Here is a 21,105-nt window from a genome sequence, read left to right as displayed (position 1 = left end):
CTGGAAGACTACGGCACAGAAGTAAAAGTGAAATGTGTAGCTTTAATCAAATTTGGAGATTTGCAAGGCATTGTGGGTAAGAAAACTTTATGGGATCCATTTAAGGCATACAACCCTGTACATCTATGGGTGCCTAGTTTATAGAAATACCTGGGTTTATTAAAAAGAAAATTCTAGGTGGCCGCCGAACCTAGGCCCAAAACCTGCAGCTACCTCTTTAGTTGATGTTGCCCAATTGCATCTTGGACCCCACAGTTTTGGGGGCATTAGGCCCACCCAAACAAGTGAGGTACATTTTTTTTTCAGGAGATATGTGGGAACTCTGGGTGGCTGGAATTTTGAGGCCCCAAGCAGATTTCAGTACTTTGATGGATCTATGCGAGGTCCCCGGGAGTTACCCTGGTGTCTAGTTAACGAAAATATCTAGTAAGGTAGATTTTCCAGAGAGACAATGTACACCCTGGCAGAGAAAGACAAAAAAGACAAAATCTTACTGCACAACCATCTACTCCTTAAGGACACACACACACTGGTTGGATTTCGCATTGGGGTTGAGTGAAAGATTCAAAATGAAAATTTTATGAACAAGAGATTTCACAAAAACGAAATACACTGTTAATAATCCAAAGTTAAAAAAACTGAACGAATGACTCACAGATTGCGAGCTGTAAAGCCGCCATAAGGCACAAACAGCTTTACAGGCCATTTAGACACCTTTCGTGTATGACATACACAAAACCATTCACACCACCAGCTGTGGCCCTAGCACGTTACAACACTCACATCACAAAACAGCACCATTCAAGGGCCCGTCACTTTCATACTCCCACAGGACTGACACAGTAATTACACCGCCTGGCAGCTGACGGAGTGTGTGGACTGGCATTTGGCAGGCATTGTGTGTGTAGTGAACAGCAGGAAGTCATTACACACTTACTCTGCCAGCCAAATGCCAGCCCACACACTCCACCAACCAAGCGCCAGTCCACGCACACCGCTGGCCAAGTGCCAGTACATGCACACCGTCAGCCAAGTGCCAGTTCACACATGCCACCAGACAAATGCCAGTCCACACACACTGCCAGCTAAACACCAGTCCACACTCATTGGCAGCCAGGTGCTATTTCACACACACCGTCAGCCAAGCGCAATTCCACACACACCTCCAACACATTATTTTTTTAACAAAAAAGTGAACACAAACCAATGTGAAGGAGATGAAAAACAACTATGCCTACAAACATAACAGGTCTAACTAAATACACGAAAGTACTGCCAACCATGAAACTGAACAAAAAATATAAAATGATACAGACAAGTCAATTCACTTTTACACTCACAGTTGCTCCCAATACTCCAGTTTCGTGTAGTACGATTTAAAACATGTTGGCACACATATCCCAGGATAAGAAAGATGCTCAGGGCAGCACATACGACCCTCCATCTGCACGCCTCTTCGGATACAGACTCTACATTTCCTACAGGGAAAGTTGTTTTTGGGTGTTGGAAGAATGTAATCAGGAAAGTGGCAATCTTTCAATCTAGACACTTCCCCATCACTCCAACTCTAGGAACATTTGCTTGCTCCGCTACAACATTGGTGCCTATTGCAGACTGCTGAAGCTGACCAAAAGTAATCTTTGAATCTGGAGAACAATCCTTGATTACAACAAAAGCATTAAAAGTTGACAAATGGATCAAATGGACAGCCAACTTCTTATACCAAATATATGGCTTATAAACAGCAGTGTAAGGCTCCAACCTCTGATCTACTCTATCTACACCACCAATGTGCTTATTGTCTAAAATTCACACAGGTTTGCACACTTCAGTAACCTGACCCCAAACCGTCACAGGTGGTGTACTTTCATCATGAGTGGTTGTCAGCAAGTGGACATCTCTTTGTCTGAAAATTTCACAGACAGAATTTCATCACTGTGCAAAGCACTGCATTGTCCCCTCTGAAATGTTTTTACATGCAAGTTCTTTAGGGTAATCTTTACCATTTGGGCGGATTGTGCACATGCAACAGTGTCTACCTTGAACAATTCCACACCATTGTAGAAGTTATCTACATATAAATGGTGTCCTCTACCAAGTTCCCACACAATTTTCTCACTGTCTCCAAAGGGGGACAGACAATCAGGGAGTCAATAGAAGAAATCCTACCAGTGTACACCCTGAAATTCTAGACATTTCCATTACTACTCTCCAACAGCAAATACATTTTAATTCCATAGCATGCCCTCTTGCCAGGAATATACTGCCTAAAAAACAAACGGCCCTTGACCAGGACTAAAGACTAATTCACAACTATTTCTTTCCCTGGAACATAGATCTCTGAAAAGCAGTCTACAAAATGATCACAGACTGGCTGAATCTTGAAGAGAAGGTCACAATCAGGGTGATCCTGTGCAATGCTGAAACATTACCAACAAAATGCAGCATTCAAAGCAGAAGCAAATTCCAATCATGACTCATGGGTGCAGGAAATATAGCAGTTGCCATCAACGGACTAGCAGATCAATATGAAGACGGCCATGGTTTCCTTATTAAGCCAATCAAAAACGTTAAACCTAAGAACTTCTTCAACTCATGCAGATTTGTGGGAGTCTACCGTCTAGCTCTAGAGTAGGGCTTAAGTCTGGCTCTGTTGTTCCTCAAATATTGTTCAGCATACAAATTAGTCTGATCAACAGTCTCATCAAAAAATACATCATCACCCATTATGCAACTGAAAGATTTTTTTTATTTTTTTTGAATAACCAAATTTTATTGTTTTTAAAGAAGGTACAGGTAAAATATACAAGTAACTTACAAACCTTGGTCTATTTGACACCGACTGGACAGTTAATTCTGGTCTAGCATTTACGTGTTTGAGATTTCTAAGAAGATCCGAAGTACCATAATTAGGCAGCACAAAGAAAGAGGAAAGAGGAGCATGTGTATACATTTGGTCTGAGCCCCTTTAGCTTAGCAGTCCCGCCCATTTCCCCCATATTTTCTCATATTTATGGGGACATCCCTTGATTCATACACCACTTTTTCTTGGGCTGCACACCAGTCCACCCCCGTCTCCATTTCTGAAGGGAGGGACCCATGGCGGATTTCCAAGCAGCCGCTATGTCTCTCTTGGCAACCATAGTCGCTGTTCCAACCAACGTCTTATCTGCTCTAGATCCCTCCATGTCATTCATCACACCCAGTAGTACCATTTTGGGGGTCAGTACCTGTGATGATCCCAAGGCATTGTTCAGCTCATGGTTTACTCCCTCCCAGAACTTTCGAATCACGGGTCAGGACCATATCATATAAAAGAAATCAGCCTGGTCCTCCCTGCATCGTGAGCATTGAGCAGAACCGAGGGCACCCATCTTGTACAGTCTATCTGGAGACAAATATGCTTTATGTAAAAAATAAAATTGTGTCGCCCTCAGCCTCGTCGACACCACCAGCGTCCGGGGAGCCATCAGTGCCTCTGTCCAGTCTTCTTCCTCAAGTGGTCCCACCCACTTCTCCCATCCCTTCCTAAGATGGCCTAGGTCCCCGGGTGCATTTGTGACCAGCATTTTGTAGATCTGGGAGACCCCCTTCTTACCCAGGCTGCCCATGAGTGTTTTGGCCTCGACTTGATTGAACTCCGGTATTTGGGACGTTTCTTTCAAGTGCCTAGCAAGGGCGTGCCGGAGCTGGAGATATCTAAAGAATTGCTTCGGGGATAGCTGGAACTCTTGCTGCATTTCTTGAAAGGACTTCATCAGACTTCCTTTCCACACATCCCCCACCAAGGATATTCCCAGTGTGTCCCATTTCCTGAATCCCTCAAATTTGGCTGTCTCTCTCAGCCAACTGCCATGCCTCAGCGGGGTTTGCCGGGTAACCACTTTGTTCCAGCCATTATGCCTTAGAGCCGCTCTCCACGCTAAGAAGACCGCCCCGGTGATGGACTCCAAATCTTTGGGGATCGGAGCTCCGTATAACACATCCAGGATCTGGGGATACCCCAAAGCGTCTAGTTCTACCTGATATGCTGGGTCTGACCAACCCCGTTAAACCAATCGTGCACCACCAGGAGTTGTGTCGCCAGATAGTACAGGTAAGAGTCGGCCATGCCCAGTCCCCCATCATATACCTCTCTTCGGCAGCTCCGGGACGCTACTCTATGTCTCGCTCCTCCCCACATAAAGGAGGCGGTAATTCCATCCAGTTTTTTAAACCACGAGCGCCGGATCGTGAATGGCAAGTTCTGGACCACATATAAGAGGCGCGGTAGGACCATCATCTTGTACAGTGCTATACGGCCCAAAATATTCAGTGGCAATGAATGCCATTGCTTAAGGTCTTCCCATATGCGAGACACCAATGGATTGAGGTTCAGGGACCAGGATAACTCAGGGAGCAGTGCAATCCATATCCCTAAATATTTAAAACTTAGCTGGCGTAGCGGAACCACCTTCTGCCAGTCGATGCAGTCTCGTGACCGCGTCAGAGGGACCAGTACCGATTTGGATGGGTTCATTTTGAGCCCCGAGGCCTCCTCGAAGTGCCGCAGTAGATGGAAGCTTCGGGGTCCGGTCACTCCCGGGTTTGCCATGTATAACAGGACATCATCCGCGTATAGGGCCACTCGGTCTTCGCAAGAGAGGCCCCATCTCCAACCCTCGTAAATCGGGTCTTCTCTCAACATTCCCGCTAATGGCTCAATGGCCAGGGCAAAAAGGAGAGAAGAGAGGGGGCAGCCCTGTTGGGTTCCCCGATGAATCGGAAAGGCCGAGGACAAGACTCCATTGACCCGCACCCGCGCAGTGGGCTTGGTATACAAGGCCTGGACTAGTCTACGGAATCTTGGCCCGAAACCGGCGCGCCAGAGCGTGCCTTTTCGAAGTCGACGAATAGGAGAGCCTAGTGCTGGGGCAATCGATGTTGCCTTGCGAGGGCCACCTGGAGCCTTCGTATACAGTGGCGCATGCTACGTCCGGTCATGAATCCACACTGATCCGGGTGCACTAGTAGGGGCAACACCCTCTTGAGGTGGGAGGCCAGCATTGTGGCGTAGATCTTTACTTCACTGTTAATGAGAGATATGGGTCTATAGTCAGCGCAGGAGAGGGAGGGGGGTTGGGTCTTAGGCAGTACGACAATGGTGGCAACGTCTAGCCCGTCCGGAAAGAGGCCTTTCTGATCTACCTCAACAAAGAGATTCATTAGGAAATCCATCAGGCCCGGGAGTTTTCCCAACTCCCATTGCCGCTATGGCATCGCCGATCTCCGCCTCCGTGAACGGCTCCTCCAAAGCCCGTATATCTGCTGTGGGCAGTACCGGGAGAGAAGAATTTGCCAGGAACCGGTCTGGGGAGCCCGTATTCTCTGGACTTGTCGCTCGATATAAGGCCTTATAGAATTCAGCGAACGTTTCGGCCACCTCTTGGAGTTCAACCAACCGTTCCCCTTGTTCATTGCATATCTCAGGGACGATTCGGGGAGCCTGTTGTTGGGAAATCAACCAATATAGTAGTTTCCCTGTTTTGTTGCCCCATCCGTACACTCGTGCCGTGGAGGCGCGCCACATGTGTTTTGCCGTTTCTAGGGATAAACTACGTATCTCCTCCTGAATCAGCAAGAGGTGTCTGGTTATCCGTTCGTTCGAGTGTGTTTCTTGCTCTGTTTCAAGAAGAGTGGCACGGGCCTCCAGCCGGGTGATTCGGGAGTCCCGGGTGCGTTCCCGAGCACGGATTAGGCCCTTAGCTGTCCCTCTCAGTACCACCTTACTTGCAGCCCATAGGGTTCCGGGTGATCTCACCGAGCCCTCATTAATATTAAAGTAATCAAGTAACGACTCCCTTAAGCTATCAACAACTTCTTCGTCTTGTAAATGCCAAGCGTTTAGTCTCCATATGGGGTGGATCAGCGGGTCTGCAAGGCCCATCTTGAGCCGAACTGGCGCGTGGTCTGAGATCCCATGCGGTAGAATCTAGATGTGGGAGAGGTGTCCACATTCCCTGGCTGACACAAACACCAGGTCTATCCTGGATTGAGTGTTGTGGGCTGCCGAACTATGCGTGAATTGTTTGCGTCTAGGGTGCCACGCCCTCCAGGCATCACAAAGCCCCGTTGACGTCATCCATCCTTCCAAACTAGTGGCCCAGGCCTTATATGGGCTGAGGGTCCCCCACTCGTGTCCAGCCCTGGGTTTGGGACTGCGTTGAAGTCGCCCCCTATCACCGTGTTCCCAGGGGGAAGTTCTGCTAATAGTCTTGTCAGATCTCCTAGAGTCTTACGCACCATGTTCTGGGGAGCATAAGCGCTCACAATGTTCATTGTCTGGCCCTCTACCGTACCTGAGACTGCCACATATCTCCCTTGTGGGTCTCTCCATTCGTCTCACTACCAGGGGTAGTGAGTGATGCAGCAATACTGCAACCCCTCTTGAGCCTCTCATAAACCCTGCGTGGAATACCCTGTCAAATCCCTTACGGGCTAAGAAGGGTCATTGATTCCCCATGAGATGTGTCTCCTGCTTCAGGAGTATGTTAAGTTTATGTCTGTGAATGTAGGCGAGCACCGCTGACCTTTTTATCTTATCAAGGAGCCCGTTGACGTTCCATGATATTATGTGAGTCATCCCCATTCCTCCCCCCTTACCCATCCATAACCTGACCTCATTAATCTCTCCCTCAGTTCCTTCCGAGCGAACCCGGGCTGACAGAATTCAGCCCGGCCTGTGTGCTTTCTTTGTCGGAGTGACCTGCTACTATTATTTCCAGCCGGTAGTGGAGACCATAGACCTACATTAACTGTAAAGAACAGTAACAACAGCCTTTTGGCTGGGTAGAACCAAACATGTCCCCCAACTCCCTTCCCACCCCATACTTCCCCCCAGAAGCATCTGTCGCCCAATACCAACAGCTCATTCCCAAACATAACGAGCTGATAACTTTTAGTGTCTGAGCTATGGTGGACCCCTCCATACATGCGGATTAAGAAGTGTTAAGTTTTGTTACGCTTGAACATAAGCGCCGTGACCTCGTCTTGGTCTCTGGCCCTCCTGGTCCAACTTTCCCCTCTCCGGAGGAGGACTCACAACACTGGGCTTCGTGAGAGGTCAGTGTCTTCTGCTGTTCCGGGGAGCAGTTCCCCAGAGTCTCCGGATCGCCGGTCCCCTCTCGTGTCTCTCGGTCTCTCTTCCACACCAGGCCCCTGGGTTGTCTCCTCTGCGGATCCTCAGGGGGAGCCCGAGATCGAGTCTCCCCTCTCCTTGCGCCTTCTGGAATGAGTTCTCCGGCGGGACCCCCCCGGCCGTCGTGGCTGGTTGTTCCTCTGCTGGCCAGTGAGTGCCAGCCGCCGCTCTTCCCCACTAAGGCCCATCGGGACCTCTTCAGTTAGCCATTTCCAAGCCTGATCGGGGGATTCAAAGAAGTAGGTCTTATTGTTGTGAACCACCCTAAGTTTGGCCGGGAAGAGAAGACGTTACGGCACCTCCATCGCCCTCAGCTTTTGTTTAACTTCTGTAAACGAGCGGCGTTGCATTTGAATATCTTTGGTATAGTCTGGGAACACCATGACTTTGGTTCCATAACAGTGCAGGTCTCCTTTTGATCTTGCCGCTTGGAGTATCGCATCCCTGTCTCTGAAGTTGAAAAGTCTAAGGATCACTGGCCTCGGTGGAGAGCCCGGGGGGGGGGTTTAGCCTGCAGGGCCCGAAGGGCGCGTTCAATCGCAAACCAGGGTGTCAGAAGATCCCGGGGCAACCAGGACGGAACCAGTCCTCCAGGAATATGGCCAGGGAGGAGGCGGCGGTGTTTTCGGGCAGTCCCACAATTCTGAGGTTGTTGCGGTGGGATCTATTTTAGGCATCTTCAGCCCTTCGGTATAGTTCTGCTGTCCAAGTTGGGCCGCCAGATCATCTTCCACCGTGGAGATTCTGGACTCCATTTCCGCAATCCTCACTGTTGCATTACGAAGGTCTTGGCGTACCAGGGCCACATCCCCCCTCAATTCTCCAATTTTGCCTTCCACCGCTTCTTGGGATGACTGTATTGCTTGAAGGATAGCCGCCAGGTCACTGTTCCCGGCCTGCTTCCCTTCGCCACTCTCTGCCCTTCGGTCATCTTTCGGGGCTCCACTGGGGCCCGTGGCAAATTGGTCGATGCGCGTCTGCGCCGCGGCAGGGCGGGTTTGTCTATCTTTGCCCATTTTAACTGCCTTTTGGGCATGCATGTACGTTATCCCCATACCGCGTTTCTCATCAACTTCTGCCGGAATGCCCACTTCTGCCGGTGTGCCCACCTCCGCCGCTGTGCCTTGGTTGTAATTCCTTTCTCGTGGTATAGATTGGAGGGGGGGGAAACACTCCTCACCTTTGACTACAAGGACCTCCGTCCTTCTTCACACCAGCATCCCCATTAGGGCCTGTTCCCCTTCTCGTCCACCTCGCACCCCCAGGTCCTGGGGCTCCTGGCGACCGAAGGTTATTAGTCACGGGGGAGGGGCTGGGAGGAGAATAAATCGCTCCCTCCTACTTTCAGGGCCCGGCGTCGTCTCCGCTGTGTCTTCCAGAGGGGGGGGGCTCCCGGGGGTGCCTTCCGGATCGATGGGGCCAGGGGCAGCAGTCACTCACCAGCGCGGGGGGAAGAAGCAGGGAGGCCACCCTGTCTTCGTCCTTCGGGGCACCCCCTGGTGCTTGCTGGGTCTTCGGATTTGCCCCAGCCTCAGCGCCGCCCCCTCCTCTCTCCGGTCCGGTGTCGCCCTCTCTCCCTTCCTGTCTGCGGGGGCACGGGCTTCACCCAGCCGCGGCCGCTAGGTTCTGTCGCTTCTTGAACTCGGAGCGCCCGCCATTTTGTGCGCGGGACGCCCCGTGCGAAGAATCTCCTCTTTCCCCCTCAGTTTTGCCGGGTTCGCAGCGCGGACCAGGTGTTACCAGTCCCACGCGCTGTCTCTGCGGTTCCCTTTCCTTTCAGGCAGGCCGCCCACGGCCCCAGTCATCGCCATTCTGTCGCCCGCCTTCTATGCGTTCGGAGCGCCCGCCATTTTAAGTGCGAGGTGCTCCGTTCGTTTTCGGCTCCCCTTGGGCCCCCGGACTCCGGTACGCAGATAGGTCGCCCCAGGGGCTGCCCTGACCTTTCGCCGTCTCCCTTCTCCTCCGGGGAGGGCCATTAATGCGCGTTTCTTGAGCGGATGACGGAGGGGTCCGGAGCACCTTTAAGGTGCGGCCGCCATCTTGACGCTCAAGCCACGCCCTCTTTGAAAGAAATTTATAGCCAAAAAGTTTCAGTATTCAATTTACACCAGTGTTCACCATGGGGCAACCCAGACTTCAATATTCCCAGTTGGAAGCCTTTTAGCCCCAGGCTGCAATCCAGATTCCTCTTGCTATACTATTGAGATATCAATGTCCTCCTCTAAATGAGGCACTTCCTCTGCACTGAGAGTGGCTTCATCATCAGGTGAGTCCTATCGGACAGAAAATTCACTCCCACAGTCTTGGAATTCTTCCTCTGTCTCAGTTGCAGAGTCAGTCTCAGAACCATAGTCCTAGGAAGATTCAAAAACCAAACCAACAATCTCCTGAGCGGAAATCCTTCGGTTATCCATAATCCTTACTTATAAAAGTAACACAACAATTAAGTCAACAATAGCCAACACTGTGTAAAATAAGTAATAAACAAACTGTTGCTTTACTTCACAGAAAGCAAAACTACTGGCATACAGTAATCTGTAAGGAAAAGTCAATCAGTACAAAGCACACAAAGACCTGCATACTCAAAACGATACCACTCTCTTGCTAGAGACAGCTAGACTGAGGATCACCTGTACCTACTCTGCACAGACACTTAAAGGACCAACAATACACCACTAGAAAGATAAAAACAAAAGAAAATTACACACACAACAACACAAAACACATCTTGCACAAATCCAAACAGAATTTGACACAATAAAATAGAAGCTAAATAAGCTTAAATGATTACACCATTGTTAGACCTGGCATCCTTAGTGTGGTCTCCCCTAACTTTTTGCCTATACTTTCCAGGTTGGTTGCTGTGTGCTGGACTCTGTTTTTGCTGTTTTTGTTACACTGGGCACTTTACCACTGCTGACCAGTGCTAAAGTGCAAGTGCTCCCTATGTGAAATTGTATGTGCAATTGGCTTTTCCATGATTGGCATATTTGATTTACTAGTATGTCTCTAGTAGAGTGCACTAAAGGTGCTTGGGGCCTGTAAATCAAATGCTACTACTAGGCCGGCAGCACTGATTGTGCCACCCACCTGAGTAGCCCTGTAAACATGGCTCAGACCAGTCAGTGCAGTGTCTGTGTGTGCAGTTTCAAACTGCCAATTCCACTTGGCAAGTGTGCCCACTTGCCAGGCCAAAACCTTCCTCTTTTATACATGTAAGGTGCCCTTAAGGTAGGTCCTAGGTAGCCCTATGGGCAGGGTACAGTGTATATTAAAGGTAGGACATGTAGTGATGTGTTTTTTCATGCCCTAACAGCAAAATACTATTAAATGTGGTTTTCACTGTTGTAAGGCCTATCTCTCTCATAGGTTAATATGGGGGGGCTGCCTTTAAATATTTTTAAAGTGCAGTTTCCCTTTCAGAGCAGATAGAAATTTGGAGTTTGGGGTCTCTGAACTCACAATTTAAAATACATATTTTAGTGAAGTTGATTTTTAGATTGTTAGTTTGAAAATGCTACTTTTATAAAATAGGCATTTTCTTGCTTAACCCATTCTGTGACTCTGCCTGTTTGTGGATTCCCTGTCTGGGTCAGACTAACAATTGAGCTTGTGAATCTCCTTTAGACAGTGACACAAAGGGAGCTGGGTTGTAGCCTGCATATCCTGATGAGCCATCTGGGCTAGAGTGGAGGGAGGAGTGGTCACTTACACCTGAATGGGCTGTGCCTGCCCCCACACAATGCAGTCTCCCACCACCTGGTGAGTGTCTGGGGCTTGGCCTGGTCAAGGCAGGATCTTGTAAACAACAGTTGGGCCACTTCAAAAGAGGCAGAAAGGGGTATAAGTACTAGACCCAAAACCCCAGAACTTTAGATTTCTTCAAGATTTGCTCCTGGAACCAAGCGAAACCTCTGCCAAGAAGAAGAGCTGAGAAGAAGTGCTGCCCCTGCCTGTGACTGTGCTTTATTGGGCTATCCAGCAGTTGATACTTCTACCTGCAAAAGGGTACAAAGACTGGACTTTGTGGTATGTTCCTGCTTGAGAAGAATCTCCAAGGGCTTGGACTGAGCTTGCACCCTGTTCTGAAGCCTCAGGTACATCAAAGACTTCTTCTGCCAGCACCTGGACTTCCTGCCAAGTGATGCCTAAACTAGTCCCTGGGCCCTTGAAAGGAGAAGTTGGTGGAAAATCAAGAAGATCCAAGACTTCAGACGACTCCGGACTGATGCTGCTGCTGAATCTTGTGACACCACCTGCAACTGAAGGATTGGTCCACTGAAGTGCGATGAATACGCGGGCCCGACTCCGCAGCAGCCTCGCCAAAGTCCGCGACTCCATGGAAGTCGCCACACCATGTTGTGACTGCCAGATATCGACTCTGCCGGAAGTGCATGAATCCAACGCTTCCCAGCGACGCCACCTCACCTCTACAGCTTTGCAGTGAGGACCAAACTTCAGTTCATAGACACACAGAAACTTTTTTATGGTGCCTAGTGGTTTTAATGGTGTTTGGCTATGGAAATGTGTCCACAGATACCTTAACGCCTGGTCTGACACAAGTGTTAAATAATGGACCTAAGCAGGCTTAGCGCCATTATTTAGGCCTGCCTCCCACCCGCGCACCATTTTTGCATGAGGGGATATATACGGCGCTATGGGCTTAGAGTCATTTTTTTGACAGGAACGCCTACCTTGTATCACATTGACGCAAGGTGGGTTCACGCATCCAAAAAATTACGGTACTCCTATATTTTGATGCTAGACGGGTCTAGTGTCAAAATATAAATATGGAGTTAATTTTGTGCTGTTTTTGCATGAAAAAAAATGATGCACAAACGGTGCAAACAGAGTATAAATATGCCCCTTAATTCCTGGTGTCTAGTTGTGTTCTGCGCTCTTTGGGGGCACGTGGGCCTAAATATATGGCCACTCTGTCCTCAGGGAGGCAACAAAAATTGCCCAAATTTTGCCACAATAATGAGGAGCGACCCTTGCCCAAGGGGCCGCTCCTGATGTGTAAATAACTTAATCCCTGGTTTGTACTTTCTGTCCCCCCTTGGGGGCAGATGGGCCTAAAAATGTGGCTGATCTGCATTCAGGGAGGCAGAAAATGGCCAAAATATTGCCCCACTTCCCAATGCATAAATATCTTAATTCCTGGTATCTAGTGTTTTTTTTTGCTACCCTTGGGGCAGATGGGCCTAAAAATATGGCCTATTTGCCCCGAGAGGGGCAGAAAAGAGCCAAAATATTGCCCCAGTAATAAGGAGCGACCCTTGGCCATAGGGCCTCTCCCCGGTGTGCAAATAACAAAGTCCCTGGTGTCTAGTACTTTTCTGACCCCTTTGGGGGCAAATCGGCCTAAAAATATGGCCGTTCTGCTCTGGGGGAAAGAGGGAGTGGAGAAAATGGCCAAAATATTTCACCCTTGACCAAGGAGCCACGCCCCAAAAGAAAATACAATTCCTGGTATTTAGTAGGTGCATTCATGCTACGTGATCAGGGCCCCACCCTCGATCCTGCAGCAGGAATGCACTGCAGAGAGACACCTGGGGAAAGGAAAACATCTTTCTGTTGCCTTGTTCCTCTCTGCCCTTCCCAACCCCTCCCCAGAGGAAAAACTTACCTTCCTCTTGGACACACTGGAAACAAATGGCTTCCAGTGAGTCCCTGGTGTGTTTTGATGACATCGGTATGAGGCGTGCACGCCGAAATCATCAGATCACCAGGTAAGGGATCGGGGTAGCAGCAGAAACGCTACCGCTACCATGACTGGTGGTGGTCATGTTGCCGGGGGGCTGACGAGGGGGAGCATAAGTGCTTCCCCGTAGGTAGGCAGCTGTCTTCCACACACGCCCAAGGTGGTGCAGGATGGCTCCAAGCTGCCCACCACACCGATGGGATAAGACAACAGAAAGATTATCTGTTAATTAGCAGGTGAGGCAAAGTTGTGAATCTGTGAAAGATGACTACACTGGGTAAAGCATGTTATGGGAAAACAACCTCTTTAGCTTTAAACAATAATTTTGTTTAAATAATCTGCTGTGTCATAAAAATTCAGTTAGTAACAGTACCTTCTGTGTGACCTGCGTTTTCACAGTTTGCTGAGCCTCTGGGAGGTAATCTATGTAAACAGAAGCCACTTTTAATTGATCAGAGATGGAGCAATTTGAGAAATTTTAAATCTGTGTAAATTTGAGCCACTGTGTTGGATTCAAAATATGCTCTGGGTAAATGTTTAACTGTTATCTGCTACTCCTATTCATTGAAATTGAGATCCTACTCAGCAAAAGTCATATTCTCTAAGAGTAAAAATGAAAAAAAGGAAACAAATGCATTTTCTTACCGCTGTTTACTGTCTGTCTTTTCTCAGCTTCCTCGTCCAAAAAACAATGTCACAAGACCACTCCACCTGGAAAGCACGTCTGAGCACAGGATCATGACTAATGGAATCCAACCCTCCAACAGTCGACCCCATGGGAAAGTAATCCTTCCAATCGCAAAAGTCAGGCTTCCTCACAACCAGTATGCAGGTAGGTGATTGGAGGCGTTTCTCGACTGAGTACAGTGTAATGAGAAAAACAATGGGAACACGTCCTAAATGCTTAGCCTTTGCAAGACCTACTACAACAGACAGAGACAGTTACATCTATGCCAGGTCATTTTTCATCTCACAGCAAGCAGAAGTGATCCCGCAAATATATTTCTCTTTTTTGAGGCTTCCATTTTTCCTGCACCAAACAAAAAGTGTACTGTATGAAAAAAAAATCAGTCAGCTAAGTCAGAGGTTGTTTTTTGAGATTCAGCCAGTCAATGCCATATCTGTACTATATGGTGCTAACATGTGGCCCTAGTTTCATCGTTTGAAGAGGCGACTTATCAGATTGCTGCAACATGTTTATTCCGCAAAACCTGCCCAATCATGCTATCTGATCCAACTTTCCCCTAACCATCCAATTGACCTCTAATAGCAATTTAGTTATTCAAATCAAAGACATAAATCACTGATAAAAACCATAAATCATGAGCATGAAGCCATAACTCAATGATAAGCATCATAAATCACTGTCACCGCTCATAGGCAGAAGTTCAAATGGTGCTCAACATTTGACTGTACACAGGATCTGAAGCTATTTTAAGCTGAGCACAGCAGCTTCTAGGCTTTCCTAGCTACCCATGTTTGATCTTGTATGCCTTTCTGGCTGTGTTTGGGCTGCAAGTGAAGTGTGTGTTTTGAGACTGCCCCTGGCTTCCTCAGTTGCCCTGTCCTAGTGTCCCTGCCATTAGGCATCCCAAGGTCCACAGGTTTGACAAGCATATTCTTATACCTTCCAGCCACCAGTAGATGTTCTTGATACAGACTAATGCTGCTGCCTCTGCCCCACTAAACCAAGGAAGCTTGTGACTACCAAGCCTGCAGACCTTATTAGTCAGCTGTATATAACAGCTTTTGGAGTATGAATTAGGCTGTTGTCCCACTCCTGGCCTTTTAGCCTTTCCCATTGGGTATCCCACTTCCTTTGTTGGCCACTTAGAAATCCTTGACCTAATTCCACAGCTGGGATTTCATGTTTTTTGCTGACAAGGTGTGTATTGGGGGTGGTTGGCTTCCTGGTACCATCCTGCCTTCCCTCCCTTTTGTTCCTTGACTTCCTTTTCTCAATGCTCTGCTTGCGGAGGCTAGGGGATGGTTGCAGTCCTCAAGCTTTCCTAGACCTTTTCCTGCTGCCCTTGCTCGGTTGGCCTCTACACCTTCTGAAGTGTTAGGATCGACCTCTGAGAACCTGCTACACCAGCCATGTCTGCACGCATTCCAAATGGGCAACCTTTCAATCAAAAGGAAAAGTGCTTTGTGTTAGGACCATTCTGATTGGCTTTTAGCAGCCCACAGAGTAGCTGTGGGTATCCCATTTACATGCCCAAATGTATTTGGGCAGGAAATGCTCCCTTTTAGCTAGTATTCATTTCAAGCAGATTTAGATGATTTTCCCTAACCGAATTTGCTTTGTAGGTGAAACAAAAGGAGTGAGTTTTGTTGTGCTTGCAACTTGTCAACAATTGCACAGAGTCTTAGTCCCAGGTAACATGTCTGGTCTAGTAACTAAATGGGGACTAACATTACGTCTCTGGAGACCAATCAGAAGTCATTGTCATGCATGCACAATAATAAATAATTGCATAGTCTTCTGCAAGAGAAGACAATAGGCAGCTCGAACATATATGACCATAGTACAGTGAAACTGTTATGAGATTAACTCTATTTACTGCCTCATAGATTGCCTGTAACGGTGATTTTCTAAAGGGAAACAGCTCTATGACTAGTCCAGTGGCCTGAGGCCACTTCAGTGTATGTTTTCCCTCAATTCACGAGTTTGATTCCTCGCATTCTAGTTTTAGTATACGTTTAAAAAATACACATGAAAAACATGATGGATACACAGGCAGTGCCGGCTATAGGGCGGTGCGACCGGTGCCACCGCACTAGGTGCCACAATCAGGGAAGGCGCCATTTGCATTCAGCCAGAACTCAGTGCCGTTACCATTTTTCATTTCCACAACGTTGTGGAAATAAAAGACAAACAATGTTGCTCACGCACTAGCGGTGCTCATTGCACAGGGCCTGCTCAGCTGATATTCTTCATACATCGACAAAAAGAGTGCACTTCCATTGATAAACGATGACTGCTAAAGTTCCAAAGGTACTCTAGTCCGAGGGCTATGAAGCCAGTGTGTCACAAAATTGCAGCACAAAGGCCATGCCCACAGAGTGGGGTGGAACTACTGCATTCAGACTTGCAATTTTACCTGTTGCTGTTTGAAAGACATGAGTTCTTCCACTTTGCATGCGATTTCTCAATATTGTCAGAATTTTCAGACAGATCCCTTGATAAGATTTTATTTCTTCTAGTTGCTTTTCAGTTTTCAAGCCAGGGCATCTTTCATATTCCAGAAAGCTGAACCATCTCCAATTATTCCCCCTCCCTCCCTGATCTGTAACCCACTTGATAACCGAGGAGCGCTGTAGCACCGTGACATCTTACACCAGGAACAAATTGCATAGCTCCCACCAGTGGCGGCTGGTGACATTTGAAAGTGGTGGGGCGTAATAGTCTGGGTACGACTTTTATGTAGCGAGCAAGCTCAGTGGACAAACGTGGGGTCCAGGGAGGGTCCTCCACCCAAGAAAAAATAGAAAAAAGATTGACAAGTGGTCCATTTGAAAGGAAATAAATTTAATGAGAAAGCAAGGTTTATAAAGCAGTGGGAATGTATAGTCTTCAAATATTAAACACATATCTTACTGCATTAATACGTTCACCCTTTACTTTAATGTGCAAATTGTACACTGCAACAACTTCAGGCCCTTTAAAGTGTGTTTTTACCCTCTGTCTTGCACTCCAAGCGGCATCAACTTTGGAAGAATATGTTCTAACCAGGCATCAGGAAGCACACACAACTGTTGGCTGCAACCAGTCATACAGAAATATGTGCAGACAGGTCTTTAAGTGGGATGAAAAAAGTGGGGGCTCTCTAAAAGGGAAAATGCTAAAGGAGATGTTATTGCATCCAGAAATATAACACAACAATTGACATCACGTAAAGCCTGTCAGTACAGTTGACTTTGTCAATGGTTGTTCGCTTTGGAAGATAAATGGGCAACAACAATGATTAGTTATAAATAATTAACATTGAAAATGTTTCAATTCTGAAATTGTGAGACTATGAATTAAATATTGTTGAGGCATGCGGAAGGAGTAGGGCCTTCAGTTATTTGTTCTTTAATGTTAGATATGTTTGCCCTATTTCTCTTCACATCTCATCCATATGCACATTTTCAACCTCCTCTCTCCTCTTCAGCACCCTCTTTTCACTCTCCCCTGAATGCACTCCCTGCATCTCCCTCATTTTACCACCCCAAACATACATTGCACTCATGTGTGCACCTTACATGTCCCAAAAAATTATTTTGGGGTGCATCAGAGGGGGCCTAAGGCACCCTGGGGTTTTGCATTTCCAAAATTGCAATTTCTAGTTAAGAAATCGCAATTTTGGAAATGCAAAAAATTCGCAGATATGGGCCAACAGGCCCATAGGTGCGAATGGGGCCGGTATCGCAATTTGCGATTCGGTAATAGCATTTGCAATTTTTAAGAAATCGCTATTACCGATTCGCAAATGTGATACATGCCATTTTGCGAGTCGGAAATAGTGATTTCTTAAAAATCGCTATTTCCGAATCGCAAAAGGCCTTCATGATACATCTGGCCCTAAATGTCAAATGTAACTGGAAAACGTGACCATTGTTCTGTGTGCTTTGTGAAGACTCCAACACACTGACAGGCACTTTGCTTTACCTTCAGCCTCAGCACCAGCACTCTCAATGAAAGCCCCTCATAAACACCTGGCTCTAATCAAAGTGTGCACTAGGCAAGACAGAAACAGATCATGATGAAACAGCTAACTCTCTTGGTGAAAGCAACATTAACTAAAACATGTGAAATAAGAGTAACTAAACCACTTTTTAATATTCATTGTTTGCATATCAATTCATCTTTTTGGCATTAATGCTAAGGGCATGATGATAGGGACAGTTTTAAGGCCATACAGCAAATAAATGCCTTTACTATAAACACATATTTCTCCCTTTGTGCTTGAATCCAATATTTGGATCAATTTTGCAAGGGAACAAGAACCATGCTCGTCTTTTGGATCAATTTCATGAGGGAACAAATGCAGCACCTCCCCTTCTAAAGGAGCCAGCGATTTGCAGCCAGGGCCTGGGGCGTCACAGTGGGGGAGGTTAGTGTGACAAGGGGTCTCAGTACCATAAAGATAACATAAGATTAGCATTATAACACTTACCATTACCCAAGACAAGACACCAAGTTACTCATGCTTGCATTTACTTCTACTGCGTGAGGAATGGGGGAAAGAGTGGGCTCTATGTCAGTGAATGTTAGACGGCTGGGATGAAGAAGTTTCAGTGATAAAAGGTACACGTTTATTTAAGCTGCGGATTACATGTTTAATATGACATATCACGTCATTAGTCTGCAGAAGAAATAAAACAAGCATAACAAGCTATGATAAATTACTGGAACCATTACTGCCTTTGAGAGAGGAAATCACCTACAGAGGCAGTGAAAGGAGAGGAGAGCAGAGAGAACAGATTTTTTTCTTATTGTCTGTAAAAAAGATAGAGCTCCAACTTTCTTGTGTGCAGGGTTGTCTTTGGCATATTTATGACTTGAGGTCACACTCCTGTCTCCCAGAGAGCCCTGGATGGAGTTATTTATTGTATTTATTCCATTTCTCTGCCACAGACTGCTTGTAATGCAGGAAAAGGGGATTTACTTTGCGCAATGCCACATTATTTTAATATAATGTGACCTCTGGTACGTAGACCCTTCTGATCACACCCCACCATTTGAGTAAATAGGAAAGGGTGGATAATAATATCGGAGTGACATTAAGTTTTCAGAAACCCGGGCTGAACAAAAAACGCTCCAGGCTGTTTACTATCAGGGCTTCTGGTGGAGGAGGAGATAAGCCAGGGACGTCACTGCGTTCTGATAAAACGTAAGGGCTTTGCGTGGGCAAGCCCTGTGAGCCCTGCTGTGCAGCTTTCAGCCACATACTGACGCAGACGCAGTGGGGCTTTTCAAAGTGCACAACTTTCACTCAGAAAATGTTGTGCAGAAAATGTTTTACTTTCATCATGTAATTAAATATATGCTTCACTAGAGAGGCCAGAAAAGGCTAGGGGCGCAGCCCCTTAGCCCTTGAACACCAGCCACCCGTGGCTCCCACCCGTGCCCCAATACCGACTAACTCGGACCACCCTCGGCTTGCACCTGAAGCATCCACCATCCCTCCCCCTGGCAATGTGACAGCAGGCCCCACTCCCATCACCTGCATCCTCGCGGCCCTCCTGGCTGAAGATGAGTTCCTCCCAGTCTATAATATACAACATGAACGGCATGGCTTCTTGGCGGTTTAAGTAATAGAAGTTACGATTGCCCAACCTATTGCTGTGTCAGCTCTGCATGGATTGCAGCCTCCTACCAGATCCTTTTGTGAGGAGTGTTTTGCCATGTTTAGTAAAGTTAGTGGACCTGGAATCTGTCAACAAAGAGCATTAACCCTCTGAGCTGTCTTAATGGGATTGGCACATGTAAGCTGGAAGTTATACAGCTCAGCTCTGCAGCAAGGGTGTTAACCCTTTGAGCTGTTAAACTCGGATCCGTAGCCTGCAGGTTATGCACACAGGTCTCCAGCAAGCATGCTCCACAGCACTTTCTTTCCACCTCACGCTGTTGGAAACTGCAATATGCACATTTTTCTATTAAAGTGTTTATCTCCAACATTTTGCCCTAGCTAAATTATGGATGAATTTTCCCGTTGTTTTATTCTTGCTGATTGCGTATTAAAGACAAGAGAAAAAGTATTTTGGTCCAATTATTATTAAAGACTTTTGTACCAGCATGTCAAAGAGGGTAGAGATTATAGAGCCACCGAAAACTACGTGAAGTAATTATCGATTTGAAATATTTTTAGAGCAATAAGTTCATAACTTCATAACCTCTGTGTAACTATTGTTTGAATATGTTTCAGTGAGTTGTGCATTATTCATGTTGCTTTCCAATGACAAAATGAGAAATGTGGGACACATTCTGATTTCTCATTTTTCTTGTAACTTTTCATGATTGTAATATCAAATTCACTGAAGAATAGCTTGTTTGACCAATGCCCTATCACACACGTATCAAAATGTAGCAAAAACAGTTCTGTGCTCTGCACATGTGAAAAGTTTACATAAACTTGCACTATGAGCATTTCACTTAAATAAAAGAGCTATTTCATTATTTTGAGCAGGGTAAACGTATAGCGACCATGGCAGCCACATGAGGCCCTCCAGTCCACACTTGTTTTTTTGCTGTATCATTGGGTCAGGCTTCCTCAATTTTCTGCTTTATGGTTTTTAAATTTCTAGCATTGGATTGTGGAATGTGATAGATTGTACACCCTCATGGTGTCGTCCGAGAACTTGGAGAGCATTGTGAGAGAGATAGCTAAGCTGTCAGCTGCTGTTATTATTATTGTTATTATAAAAATAGGATCACTTATAAACCAGCAGTCTTCGTTTTATTAGCATTAGAAGGATGAAAGATTAGGCTACTAGGTTACATTATGGATCTTGCCCACACAACAACCTCTCACCCAATGGCAATAGTGACTACAGTGGCCACCACCGATGACCCGATCCAGTCTATCGTGCAGTTAGCTGCGCAAACTTGCTATGGTGCCTCCCAGTCATGAGTGAGCTCCTGTAAGTTGAGGAAGAACACATTCATTATGGAATGTGTTTGCTGGCTTTACTTAATTGGATCACAGAGATGGTGCGTTTTAAAATGTCTTGCAGTGTTAAGCCACCTGCTTCAGAGATCTTTGTGTGAGCAGCAATTTTCAGATAATAATTACAATGGCATTACTCTGGTGGTGAATGTACTTGATGAGGAGGCCAGTGTTTTGCCTAGTGACAGGTTTCACTCATCATAAAGTAGCACCAAGGTGCCTGCCGCAAACACAACTTGCAACATGCCTATCACAGATTTGTATTTACTTGTAGATAGGTCAGTGGGTTTTGTCACTTACAGTTCATAAGTTACAATTGTTTGAATACAACAGTGAGTTATGAACTGGCATCGAAGAACTGCATGCAAACTGCAAGGCGTGAGTTTAGATAGTTTTTTTTTTCTCAACTTTTCCTCTTTCCAAGGTACCACATACTGCACCTTTGGGTAGTGATACATTCTTATTCATGTACACAACCCCAACCACTGTGTTATGTTCTAAATCCTGACTTTTCATTTTTCCACAGTAAGCATTCGTAGCATACAATGCCTACCAGCACAGACTACATG

The 21,105-nt window shown here is 46.6% G+C and overlaps 1 protein-coding gene across 1 annotated transcript in view; it reads left to right on the top strand.

The window, feature by feature from the left end:
* KIF19 (kinesin family member 19) overlaps positions 1-21,105 on the top strand; it is a 279,912-nt gene that overhangs the window by 252,395 nt on the left and 6,412 nt on the right. Inside the window, exon 19 of the mRNA XM_069199793.1 lies at positions 13,554-13,713. Coding sequence (XP_069055894.1) covers positions 13,554-13,713 — 160 coding nt within the window. The remainder of the gene's footprint in view (positions 1-13,553; positions 13,714-21,105) is intronic.

Source organism: Pleurodeles waltl, chromosome 7, assembly GCF_031143425.1.
Source record: "Pleurodeles waltl isolate 20211129_DDA chromosome 7, aPleWal1.hap1.20221129, whole genome shotgun sequence".
Taxonomy (NCBI): domain Eukaryota; kingdom Metazoa; phylum Chordata; class Amphibia; order Caudata; family Salamandridae; genus Pleurodeles; species Pleurodeles waltl.
This window is presented reverse-complemented; position numbering and strand designations above follow the sequence as displayed.